Source organism: Phytophthora sojae (genome assembly GCF_000149755.1).
Source record: "Phytophthora sojae unplaced genomic scaffold PHYSOscaffold_10, whole genome shotgun sequence".
NCBI classification, from domain to species: Eukaryota; Oomycota; class Peronosporomycetes; order Peronosporales; family Peronosporaceae; genus Phytophthora; species Phytophthora sojae.
Window position 1 is genome coordinate 2,026,117 of NW_009258124.1, and position 12,762 is coordinate 2,038,878.

The 12,762-nt window shown below is 53.5% G+C and overlaps 5 protein-coding genes across 5 annotated transcripts; 1 reads left to right on the forward strand and 4 right to left on the reverse strand.

Moving 5' to 3' along the window:
* Positions 1–1,056: 1,056 nt before the first annotated feature.
* PHYSODRAFT_305946 (hypothetical protein) lies at positions 1,057–2,235 on the reverse strand (the record flags this gene model as incomplete). The annotated part of the gene is made up of 1 exon (XM_009537564.1): positions 1,057–2,235. The coding sequence occupies one exon, from the start codon at positions 2,233–2,235 to the stop codon at positions 1,057–1,059; it is 1,179 nt and encodes a 392-aa protein (XP_009535859.1).
* A 350-nt stretch (positions 2,236–2,585) lies between these two features.
* On the reverse strand, positions 2,586–3,167 carry PHYSODRAFT_524714 (hypothetical protein; the record flags this gene model as incomplete). Its single annotated transcript, XM_009537565.1, has 4 exons — positions 2,586–2,636; positions 2,700–2,846; positions 2,916–2,998; positions 3,086–3,167. 4 exons carry the CDS (start codon positions 3,165–3,167, stop codon positions 2,586–2,588), a joined length of 363 nt encoding a protein of 120 aa, XP_009535860.1.
* A 2,527-nt stretch (positions 3,168–5,694) lies between these two features.
* Positions 5,695–7,319, reverse strand: PHYSODRAFT_318908 (hypothetical protein; the record flags this gene model as incomplete). Its single annotated transcript, XM_009537566.1, has 3 exons — positions 5,695–5,771; positions 5,852–6,347; positions 6,594–7,319. The coding sequence occupies 3 exons, from the start codon at positions 7,317–7,319 to the stop codon at positions 5,695–5,697; spliced, it is 1,299 nt and encodes a 432-aa protein (XP_009535861.1).
* A 497-nt stretch (positions 7,320–7,816) lies between these two features.
* Positions 7,817–9,305, reverse strand: PHYSODRAFT_549865 (hypothetical protein). The gene has a single exon (XM_009537567.1). It carries the CDS (start codon positions 9,151–9,153, stop codon positions 7,924–7,926), a length of 1,230 nt encoding a protein of 409 aa, XP_009535862.1. The 5' UTR covers positions 9,154–9,305; the 3' UTR covers positions 7,817–7,923.
* Positions 9,306–11,563: 2,258 nt separating this feature from the next.
* On the forward strand, positions 11,564–12,042 carry PHYSODRAFT_524898 (hypothetical protein; the record flags this gene model as incomplete). The annotated part of the gene is made up of 2 exons (XM_009537568.1): positions 11,564–11,845; positions 11,911–12,042. The coding sequence occupies 2 exons, from the start codon at positions 11,564–11,566 to the stop codon at positions 12,040–12,042; spliced, it is 414 nt and encodes a 137-aa protein (XP_009535863.1).
* Between the last annotated feature and the right edge of the window lie 720 nt (positions 12,043–12,762).

The following is a 12,762-nucleotide window of genomic DNA, read 5'->3' on the forward strand; positions in this document are numbered from 1 at the left end:
GTGCGTAATTTTTGACGCTGATTGTTGCACTGAAGCTTATGAGCATTCTCTGATGCTATAACGATTGGTATTATTCCTGATTCCTGTAGACGCGGGACGATATGCTGCGAGGGATAACATATTACCGCGTGCACGACTTCTTGGAGCAAATGGAGGTTCTGCACTCGTTGCCAGCTTATCTTCGAGCTACCGATCAGGCAAGGCAATGTGTTTTTTTATAATGTTGCTGGGTTGTCCTTACAGTAGTGCGGAGCACTCTTTTGTATCTATATACTACAGTGCAAGCTCGTTGTGGTTGACTCTGTTGCCTTCCACTTTCGTCATGGATTCGAGGATTACAGTCAAAGAGCACGAGCTTTAGATGATCTCGCCATCTTTCTGCATGGGATTGCCGCTGATTTCGATGTGGCTGTAAGTGGTTTTCTTTCCCCGTCTTAATCTGGTGTGTATGCGGTGCTCTGAACTCCAACGTCTGTGTGAAGGTGCTGCTGATTAACCATATCACCACAAAATCGTCAAATAACGAGCGCCAAGTATCACAAGAAAGACCAGCGTTGGGTATGTCTGGCTGATAATATGCTTGTGGGCCTCGTTAATCACATTTCCTTTTGCAGGTGAAAGCTGGGCACACTCAATAGGAAATCGGGCGGTTTTTGAATGGGAGGTGCGTGCTCGTTGAATTACCCAAAAGTTTGGGTAATTGAATTGAAAATGATATTTGTGGCTTGGTAATAAGAGTGCAGGCTAGTTGCCGGGTGGCCCGCCTGATCAAGTCTGCGGCGTTAGCACATGATTCTGCGCTTTTTGAAGGTACGTGTGCATCGTTATCAGCGCGGTACAGGCTCTAATGGGTACGCTGACATTGCGAATGTCTGTAGTTTCAGAACGAGGAGTGCGCGATGTGTGCGAAGAAGAGTACTAAACGCTCGAGAAATTTACTACGTAGTAAGTACCATGTAGTAGTTGTCAATCATGGATGATTCATTACCATCTCGCTCGTCCTGCTGCTACGAGTTGCTGCTCAATCGAAGCCCAAATCGGGACGCGTCGATAGCTCTACACGAGCGCCTCTTGGCTTTCGCACGCCAAACCCATGTGGCCAGCAAAGCACGTGCAGGCCCCTGTGCTGTAGTCGCAAGTGCCGCGGCCAGAGCACTCCGCCAGCTCAGTCAGCGGACGCTGCACTACCGTGGTCGCCGAAATGATACTGCCCGCCACAACGTCCGCATCCGCGTAGACTTCGAATACCTCACAGCTACCGGTTCCAACCCCGCTCACTGGATGCTGACCAACTGCAGTGTGTAGGGCGACATTGCACTCAAGCATGTTCTGGTAACCTGTACCTCCCGGCTCGGAATTGAAAACTACCTCGCAGATCACGCTATCTTGAGTTGCAGCGGCAGTGTTAGCAACGCTATAGTAGATTGGCAGGACGGTGCCATAGCCTTTTGGGTCGGTCGGGTCAGTGCGAAGGAACGAGTAAAATGATGCCGCGGCCGACACAGTGACGCCGTTCAGTACATTGTTGGGCAAACGTCGTAGGGCCTGCTGGATGTTGGCACACGTCGTGTCATCATTGGTCCCTGCTGCGGCGCCAAAGGTGATCTTCTCAGTTGTGTAGGCGTTGCCGTACGGGTCGTGGTACGTGAGGTATCCAGAACCACCGGACTGCTTGATTTTGATGGCTTGCACCATGTCTTTTTGGTTGGGCGTCAGCGGATCGTCACCCTTTGGACACGTGCGGAGCGAGCAATCGTGGCCTTCGTAGTTGGCGTCGCACACGCAGCCCATGATCTTCTCCTGATCCCACAGCGAATACTTCCGGCCGCTCACGCCTTGAATGCGCTTGTGGAAATTATCTCCGGCCAGCTCCTCGATGAACTCGCACGTTCCGTGGCCGCTGCAGTCGTTGGGGCATTGCATCCGGCGGCACCCGCTGCCGACAAACCCGGCGTCACACGCGCACTCCCCCGTCGAGCGGTCACACGAACCACGGTTGGCACACTCGGCGTAGTAGTGCGCGTCGTCATCCCGCTGGGCCGTGTCGTGCCACGCGCGAGTGAACGGGCACTGGCGGCCAGAGCAGTCGCCGCCGATCCAGTTCTGCATGCAGTCGCAGACGTCGTTGAGGTCGCACTTGCCGTGGCCGGAGCACTTGTTGGGGCAGGCACCCAGCACGAGGCTGGGCGTGGCCAGCAGCGCCGTCAGCACGGCCACAAACCACCACTTGGTCATTTCCTGCTCTCTTCGACTCTTGCTCTTGCTGCTGAAGTCTTGCGCTGTGCTGGGAGGCGAATCCAAATGTGTGCGGCTTCAATGAACGTCCGTTGGTTGGCGAGTCCCTTTGTGCGATCTTGCAGCGAGACGTCGCCAAAGTGACCATTGGCGACGATCTTCCAGCGGAGGGGCGCGCGACCGCTAACCGCCCGCACCCTGACCCTGGCCTTGGACGTCCTTCCTTCTCATTTTTCCGTTTAGCACAACCTCCAGCTCCAGCTAACAGCTCCACAGCCGTGTATTATCTCTCACATTTCACCTGAGCACAGCACAACTACCCCCCTCTCTGTGATCCCTCCACGACCAGCCTACAGAATCAACGCAAGCCACCCGGCAACGATCGCAATGCCACCGACAGGCTATAGAATACCAACATCAACACGTCAGCTCAATTCCCCTCTAGTCCGCCACCTCGCACGCACCGTGAGCATGCCGAGCTTCTTCTCCCCCGTGAGCGTCATCACGTAGAGCGAGCCCGAGAAGAGCATCGTCCCCGTGGTGATCAGCCCGCCCGCCAGACCCGGACGTCGGCACATTGGCGTGGCCAGCAGCACCACCGAATGGATCAGCTGTCAGAAATAGCTCATCGTGAGTCCACTGCAGCCCAATGACAATGACAATTAGAGGCTAATTTCGACCTGGTAGTGAGCTGCAGTCTCCCAGTTCTTGAGCAGATGCGGGTCCGTGATGCGGTTCTTGAGCCCGTGAGCTCCGAAGGCTCCTGAACAAATCCATTGTGCGCGTCGCAGAATTACGGTTGAGCTGGTTGAGCTAAATATAGACCGAGGGGGCTATCAATAGCACGCACCGAGCAGCACGGCGCTGGCGCCTGAGAGCGCGCCCACCTTCCACCAGACCGAGAGCGCCGGCGAGATCACTGCTGCCTTCATCGTCGATGCAAGCTCGCTCGCTACAGTACCGGTATGTACAGTATCTGCGGTCGACAATCGGGGTTTGCAGCGTGGTTTCGACCAATCAGAAGCGTCGAGTTGCATGACTATGGGACGGATAATCCTCAAATGTGAAGTTGAAGTGCATCAAGTTCAAGGGGTATTGAATAGCGATCTCATATCAATGGTGACCTCAGATCTGCTGATGCGATGGCCTTGCGGACAGGGTAGCCTTGCTGCGCTAACGCCTTAAGGGCTTGCTCTCTGCCCGTAACCTTGATCTCCACTTGGCAGTAGCGACTCGAGAGCAAGGTGCTGAGCGCTTTGGCCGCGTACTCCTTCTGCTGGAAGGTGCCGTCCTGCGCCGTCGCCGCCAAGGCAGATACGCCTCCAGCTGCTACGATCGCAGCCTTGTTATCCCCGCGCGACAGGTGCTCTAGTGCTCGCAGCCCCATTTCCTTTTGGTAGATAGTCCCATCACGCGCGAACGCCACCACTAGCGGGATGACTTCGGAACTGACGAGTAGGGGGAGCTCCTCGTCCGTAGCCGCGACGTACAGCAGCTTGTACACGGCGTGTTCCTTCAGAGCGATGTTGTCTTCGCTCTCTGCTGCCTTGAACGTGGACAATACCTCCTTGATGCTGCTAAACTCCCTCTTTGTTCAGTACGTTGTGGCAGGTGCTAGCCAGCAGTTCTAAGGTGAGGATGCCCTTCGCGACTGGGTTCGCCGCTTTGTTGCGAACATTTGACGATACGTTCAACAACGCCTCCGCAGCTCTCTTCTTCTGCACTTGGCTTCCACGAAGACTGAGGGTTATCAGAGCAGGAATACCGCCGGCTCTTGCGATTGCGACCTGGTTACCAGAGTCCTCGGACAGCAGCCGTGATAGCGCTTGTTTTCTGAGAGGAATTGCCTCTCCGCACTAGCTTCACCAGCGGTTGAATCCCTCCCGCAGCTGCAATAACGCATTTGTTGTCAATAGCCGAAGAAAGAAGCGAGAGAATTGCCGCGGCCTTGTCTTTCAAATTGTCATTTTCACCGCGGAGCAGCTTCACCAAAGGAGGAATCGCACCTGCGGAGGCAATCGCCACTTTGTTCTTGTCGTTTGCCGACAAACTCCACAAAGCCGTCGCAGCCTTTTCCTTCAGTGAGTGATCAACTGCACGCAGCATCGCCACCAACGGCGGGACTCCTTCTGCTTCGACAATCGCCACCTTGTTGGCTTCATCGATCGAGAGACTGGCGAGCGCTGCGACCGCTTTCTCTTTCAAAGCGGGGCTATCAGAGCCCATCAACGCCACAAACAACGAGATCCCTCCGACCTCTGCAATGACGCGTTTGTTTTCCGTATTCGCCGACAAATTCGACAGCGCTCCGACAGCTTTCATCTTCTGTGCAGTGTTTCCATTATCTGCCAACTGGACTAACGGAGGAATTCCACCTGCCGCCGCGATTATCGCTCGGTTTTCCACATTTACCGCCAGATTCAGTAGAGCTGCAGCCGCGTACTCCTTCGCACGGGCAGATCCACCACGAACCAGTTGTATCAACACCTGCGCTCGCAATCGCCGCTTTGTTTCTGTTGTTCACCGAAATCCCCCAGAGTGCAGACGCCGCCTTCTCTTTCTGAGCATCGGTGCCATCGCGCATTAACGCCAGCAGCACTGGGATCCCACCTGCAGTAGCAATCTCCACCTTGTTCACGTCATTCACCGACAAATTGGCCAGAGTACCAGCCTCGCTCGTCTTCTGCGCGATTCCACGATTGCGGGCGGCAGCTACCAATAGAGGAATCCCGTGGGCTGCCGCGATCGCGACTTTATTCGCTTCAGTGACGGACAAGCGCTCCAGTTCGGCCAGGGCCTTGGTCTGTTCAGTGGTGCTACCATCCCGTAGAAATGCCAAAACGGGCGGGATATCGGCCGCAGTCGCTTTTGTCGAGTTCCTCTGACCCATACTATAGGTAGTCAATTGCAATGCGCTTGCGTGGTAAATATTCATATGAGGCTGTGGCGAAGTGTGTGTTTTGGTAGCTACATGTAGCTATCACGCACACAAACTTTGGAGATTCAATGAGCTGGATACTGATATTTCACCAAACACCTGGGTCCCCGCTGTTTTACTCCTACAAATTGTAGGCTACAAATGCTAACAAGTCTGCGGTTTTATCCGGTATGAACTTCATCGACTGAGTTTGTATCTTCGCCGTAAAGTTTTGCAGTTTCTTATGGGCGTCTCAGACTGGAGACTTATTTGAGGCGCAGGCGTCAAGCTCGGATATAAATCAGGGGACGTGTTCGTGTGCTGCAAACGAAAGCACGCCATCATATGCAAAATGCTATCTCAAGCTATAGTACAGTACGTGCACTTCGTATTCAAACAACCACACTTGGTGAATTAGCCGAGATGTTTCTGTCTACATGTCAACACCAGGAACGCATCAAAGCGACAAAGAGAAAGAGACAGAATCCACATGCTCATACAATCGCGGCAAATGCATCTTTTGCAGCTACATCAAATAGACTCTATTCAACAGTTGAGTCCAAGGCGCCTTCTTCCATTTTCAACAGAGAACTATCAGTGATTTCTGGTGGCAAATCAACTACACGTAGCATTCATGCGTATCCACGTGATGGTGGAGAGGGTTGTCCCGAGCAAGTGTCATCGCCGTAATATCTCCGCCAGTGTTCCGATCATTGAGCGATATGTTCGACAAGACCTGCGCGGCATTCCTTCTCTGCGTCTTGGTTCCGTTCTGCAAAAACTCCAGTAGTGCGTGAATGCCTCCGGCGGCAGCAATCGCCATCTTGTTCTCTTGGTTCAATGCCAAATTGGACAACACCACTGCGGCTCTCTCCTTCAGACCGTCGCTACCATCACGCACCAGCATCACTAAAGCTCGAATGCCCCCAGCAGCTGCGATCACTGCTCTGCTTGCAGGATTCATCGACAAATTCGTCAACGCTATCGTGGCATTCAATTTCTCCGTTGAATGTCCATCCCAGAGCAAAGCCACGAGTGGAGGAATGCCGCCAGCACCAACGATTGCGGAGTTATCGCGGCTTGACGACAAATTCGCCAGCACCCTGGAGGCATCTTGCTTCATCGAGTCACTACCACAGTACATGGCTGCAACCGCCCCCGCAGCAACAATTACACCTTTAATTTTACCAGTACGCTCCGAGAGATGCATCAACATCGTCAGTGCGCACTCTTTCTGTCGAACAGTCCCAAACTGCTGCAAAGCCACCACCGGATCAATTCCACCAGCAACTGCAATAGCAAATTGGCACTCTGGAATCAAAGCGAGATTCGCCAGCGTTCCCACCGCTCTCGTCTTCTGAACGGCATTACCCGAGCGCAACAATTCGATCAAAGGAGGGATTCCACCCGCCACTGCAATAGCCTCTCTGTTCTCAGGCACCATCGAGAGATTCCACAGCAGTCCAGCAGCCACCTCTTTCTGGTACTCCCCGACGTCGCTCATCGACTTCACCAGCGGAGAAATCCCCCCAGCGGCTACGATAGCCGCTTTGCACGCATCATTGGCTGACAAAGTCCACAATGCGGTTATGCCATTCACTTTCTCGGAAACATCACCACACTGAACCAACAGCACCAGCGGATGGATACCTTTTGCTGCTATGATGGCCATTTGGTTGTCTGAATTGGTTGCCAGCAATGCCAAGACCCCCGCCGCCTTCTCCTTCCCAACCGAGTTTCCATCTCGAACCAACGCCACAGTTGGTGGAATGACACCAGCAGCAGCCACGATCCCTCGGTAGTTGGCGTTCATGCACAAGTTGAATACTGTCGCGACAGCGTGTTCCTTTTGAGCTGCATTGCCACGACGGACCAAATCCGCTAGAGCTGGTACACCCCCAACTTCCACAATCACCGATCGATTTTCATTATTTGTCGAAAGTTTCGATAGTGCCAACGCAGCCTTCGTCTTTTGGGCTTTGGGTCCATGACGTACCAACTCCACCAACGGAGGGATGAGGCCCGAAGATGCAGCTATAGCAGTGACTCGGTCCACGTCGAGTTTTGCCAACGCGACGGCAGCTTTTTTCTTGTCGCTGGAGCTTCCTCGGGACAAGAGAGATACTAGATACGGGATATCCGCTTCGGTGGAGTGAGGCTTGCCCATGTGCGTCCTTCCAAGCAAATTCGGGAATGAAGGGAACACTCTGAGTTGCGATCCTAGCACGTATGGGTACAGACGCGAAAGAGTATCCATTGACCCCATCAAGTACGTGGTCACCGTCATTGAAGTGTTGAAGCATGTGAAATGATGCAAATACTGCTGCTTACACGATGCCGAGTATATGCCCAAGTTACGAGCTCCATTGCCCCGGCTACCAGTGAGTGCATCAGTGACGAGCGAGGAGAGTTCGTTCATTGTCCGTAGCATACTCATCACGCTCGAAGCGACTCATAAGATGTGGTTACTTCACGTCACTCTTCATTCTACTACAAGGCCGAGTCGAGTTGCTCGTGATGCATCTGAACCATCGCGAGCAGCGAGCTGGTGTCGTTGCTCGTGGTTGCGCAGTGTAGCAACGATCATGAGAACTACACCTCGACACCCTGTTGCCTCCAAACACAGGCATTCACAGCTTCGTGGCTCATTGAATGACTATTTTTCGGACGAACTTTGTTTGTTTCTTTTGTTTTTGTAGTGTCGAGATTCTTAGGCTTCGTGACACAACACAAAGACAATGGATGCCCCCTGGTGTGCGTCTTGAAGCACTCTACACCAGCGCTTCCTGCTTCTGACACGCCAACCCCATGTGGCCAGCGAAGCATTCGCAGGTGCCCGTGCTGTAGTCGCAGGCACCACGGCCAGAGCATTCGGCCAGCTCCGTAAGAGGACGGTACACCGTGGTGCCATCCGCGATCTGCTCATCGAGGACGGATCCGTCGGTGTTTAGATCAGTAACGACGACATCCACAGGATACACCTCGTACACCTTGCAGGTCGTGGCATCGGCGCCCGTGATACCAGCGGACATGGGGTGCTGACCTCCCGCATCATTATGAGCGAGCACGTTACAGTCGAGGAGGTTCTGGAACCCCGTCGTGCCTGCCTCGGAGGTAAACTGCACCTCGCAGATGACTTTATCCTGTGTGCCTGTTCCATCGTACGGAAGAGTTCCCGTGTTGTCATCGTTGAAGATCTTGGTAGTCGTGCCCTCACCGCTCACGCCCCGCGGGTCTTTGCGCGTGAAGCCGTACACCCGGGCTGCAACCTCCACTGTGACGGTATTGAGTACGTTGTTCGGCAGACGCCGCAAGGCCTGCTGGATGTTGCTGCACGTTGTGTCATCATTGGTCCCCAGAGCGGCACCAAAGGTGATCTTCTCAGTCGTGTAGGCGTTGCCGTACGGATCGTAGTACGTGAGGAATCCCGAGCCACCCGCCGCGGTAATCACAATAGCTTGTACCATGTCAAACTGGTTTGGCGTTAGCGGATCGTCACCCTTTGGACACGTGCGGAGTGAGCAATCGTGGCCTTCGTAGTTGGCGTCGCACACGCAGCCCATGATCTTCTCCTGATCCCACAGCGAATACTTCCGGCCGCTCACGCCTTGAATGCGCTTGTGGAAATTATCTCCGGCCAGCTCCTCGATGAACTCGCACGTTCCGTGGCCGCTGCAGTCGTTGGGGCATTGCATCCGGCGGCACCCGCTGCCGACAAACCCGGCGTCACACGCGCACTCCCCCGTCGAGCGGTCACACGAACCACGGTTGGCACACTCGGCGTAGTAGTGCGCGTCGTCATCCCGCTGGGCCGTGTCGTGCCACGCGCGAGTGAACGGGCACTGGCGGCCAGAGCAGTCGCCGCCGATCCAGTTCTGCATGCAGTCGCAGACGTCGTTGAGGCCGCACTTGCCGTGTCCGGAGCACTTGTTGGGGCAGGCACCCAGCACAACGCTGGCGAATGACGCTGAGAGAGTCGCCACGAGCCACCACTTGGCCATCTCTTGATGGGTCTTGGTGCTACCGGTGCGTTGAAGGAGGCGAATTGAAGTGTGCGCAGCGGCTCGACCCAGCCCCCGCTATGCGGATGCGGCTGCATCGGTTGGACCCGTTCGTTACGCGATCTTCTCCGTTGGACCCTTTTTCCAGATCTCTGCGGAGGGGCGCGACGCACAAAATAAATACCGCGGGCGTTATCATCAACACGCTACCTTTGTGTCGTAGGCCTCTCGTAGGCGCAACATGCGCGTACTTCTCAGCCGCGCCAGTTGTCGCGAGTCAGTTTAAAGTTCAAGAATCGTGGCTGAGGCTGGAAATCTCGCCGCCGTATTGAGGCCGTGTCTGTGCGGGCGAGGAGGATTAGACGGACAAGAGCAGCAACTACTAAGCAGAGTAATACATGCAAAGCGTTCTGTCTTGTTGTTCCCAAAGCTAAATCACGACTGACCTCTTCGCTACTCCTACCTCTCTCGATCCTTATCCTGCGATCCTTGCGTATCCGCGTATCCGTGCCGCTCATCTCCCGCTCACCCTCTCTGATGACTTGAACCGTTCACTCGGGCGACCCTAGAAGCTGCCCACCATGCCATCCGTCCCCGAAATCCAGCCACGACGCCACGAAACCCTCTTTCCCTCCGAGGTACCTCCCAGTAGCAGCTTCCGGGTCTTCAGCTTCACGGCGACCCAGCCCATGACCCGCCGCTCCTCGCCCTAGTAGCATTGTAGCCTGTAGAAGCACGCTTGTCCGTTCCTAGACGATTCCACTCGTGACACAGTGTCGAGCAAGTGCCTTGTTTTGCTGCCGGTGATCAAGTGAGAGAGGGAATATATTTGGCTCATCGTCTGTGTGACCTTTCAAGATTTCAGATCTTTGAATAAGTCATCGATATAAGTGCCAAGGTGCTATGCTGTATTAGAGTTCTAAACAGCAATTCATTCGAGTTGGCCTCCACAATTTCGCGGCTCACTCTTCCAGTTTATTTCAAACGCGACGGTGGGTCACTCCAACAATCTACGACATTCAATTTCGCGTCTTGAACGATCTGCTCCCCGTCAACGCCCGCCTATTCTTCCTGCAACGAGGCCGCAGCGACCCAACCATTTGCCCACACCGAGGTTGCTTCCACGTGGAGAGTCTTGCGCACTGCTTCTGGCTCTGCTCGGCAGTACAACAAGTATGGGCGTTTTTACGGCCGCTCCGAGCTCTGCTGCTGCAACGACGTCACTACTCCTGGCGCGACATTCTGCTCGGGGGTCCGGACATCCTCCACACGAGATGGTTGACTCACGAAGACATTGCTTTCAGTGTCTGGCTGATGCTTCGCGGGATCTTTATGCGAGCAACTTGGCTCAACCGCAACCGGACGGCGTTCGCCCGCCCTGCGCTCCCTGCGCGTTCGGTGGCAGCCGGTATCACTCCTCTGTTCGTCGCCCACTTTAGGTCTCTTCGGCGTCGGCGGTGGGACCTCAAGATCACCTCGGCTTCACTGGAGAGCGTCCTTGCTCGTCTGGTCTCCGAATCGGATGGGCTCCTCCCTGTTGATCTCCAAGAACCCAAATCGCTTTGGTCGGCTCGAAGATGAGCTTCATTCCGTACTTAGACAACCGAACTTAGCCAACTCGCCAGAAAACGGAGTCCGACCCGTAATAGAACGCCATTCATCATCATCTCCACAATTTCGTCGAGTACAACAACGCATTGCTACATAAACTGGTCCTAGAGCCGCAACCGCTTACCACGTGTGAGTTGCAACCAAGAAATAAACGATACCAGGCGAGTGGATGTACATGCAGCTGATGTACAGAGAGGAATTTCCATAAATCAGTTATTTTCACTGAGATTTGACAAAATGATTGTGATAGCTTGAAACTACTGACTCAGTGCTTTGGTAAATAGTAATAATACAGTAGTATTTGTGAAGTCTTTAGATTGCTATGTTATTCCGTTCTGGACCGTTGCGTAAGCCGCGAGTCGATGTGAAGGAGAAAGACACCACGGCGAAGGCTGTAGTCTACCTAAGTACTTAAGTATGCGTTGATATGATTCCCCCCTTCACAACTGAGCAGAGTTGCCGCGGTAAGAGACTTGCGAGAACTGAGTACCGTTGGGAGCTGCGTCAGTGAATTCAGGCAAACTGTCACAATCATTTTGTCAAATATCAGTGAAAATCACTGATTTATGGAAATTCCTCGATGTACAGACAACGACGGAAAAATCCGGCAACGCAAAACCCGGCATTCCATTGACATGTCCATACAAAACAAGCGATAATTTTGTCCAATCAAATTTATTTATTCATAAAAATAAGCCAATCACCGCGATTTAATTTTTGAATGGCTCTGGTAAATCTCCGTGTGCCATTGCCTAATTTGGAGCTGGTCGACTGAGCCGCTCAAACTGTTTTTCGAGCCATGGAGGACACGCCGCCGCCCAAGAAGAAGCAGAAGAGCTACACGATCCGCGAGAAGCGCGAAGCGGTCCGTCTCGTCGAAGATGTAGGGGTGGAGGAGGCAGCCCGCGAGCTCCAACTTGCTCGGGGCACTGTCCATGGCTGGTGGAAGCAAGCTGAAAAGCTTTTTAGCTTCACTGGCCACTCCACCTCTAAGTCCCTGAAGGGCCAGGGCCGCAGGGAAGTATTTCCCGACATTCCTGCGGTCGTCACCTTCATGAAGGACGTGCGGCGCGAAGAGAAGGTAAGTTTTTTAGAATCTCATAATTTGTAGCGTTTAACCGTTAAACTTTATGCTATAATGTACAGACCCTCACTACACGTGGCATTATGTCCTTCATGTGGGCAATCGAGACCGAGTGGGTCGAGGACTACCTGCAAAGGAAGCGGTGTGGCATCCTGGCGCTTGAGCGCATGGTCGAGAGACTCGCAATTCGGTAAATATTTTTTTTTGCTTAAACTCCATCAGTTTCCTAACATTTACCTTTATTTGCGTGTTTAGGCATTGTTTTACCTCCCAGAAACCACAAACGGCAAAGAAAAGCACCGAGAAGCTAGAGCAAACGCGCGCCGAATTCGCGCTGGACTTCTGAAAGACGCACGCCGCGTACGGGCCGGAGGGCATGTACAACGTGGACGAGACTGCCATCAATTTTGACATGCCTCCGGCTCGGATGTGGGCGGGTAGAGGTCGGCGGGACGCTGCGAGGATTGCGAACAGGTCCAAGCACACCGGCCGCATGACGGCTGTGCTCACGATTCGAGCTGATGGTAAGTTTTACTTTTTGTTGTTCTCTTAATTTTTATTTTTTTAAGGCTAATTAGTATTTGTTATACTATTTTTAGGGAAAAAGCTGCCGATTCTGTTTGTTCTGCGTGGCAAGCTGGGCGGTCGAATCGACACAAGCGAGTTCGAAGAGTATCCGGAAGGACACTTCTACACCGTCCAAGAGAACGCTTGGATGGACGTTGTAACGTTTTTACGTAGAAAAGTTGTTAAAATATGAAGTTGATGGACCTTCTTGACAACTTTGAGTGTCATGTGTCGGAAGAGGGGCAGCGGGTCGTTACCGAAGTTGCTAATGCTACTGTGGTCCCTCTACCCGCAAACAGCACGGCTGCTTGCCAGCCGCTGGATGTCGGTGTAATGGGGCCACTATG

Excerpts from the sequence above, each read along its gene's own strand:
- PHYSODRAFT_549865 (XM_009537567.1), bottom strand. The coding sequence starts at position 9,153 with ATGGCCAAGTGGTGGCTCGTGGCGACTCTCTCAGCGTCATTCGCCAGC.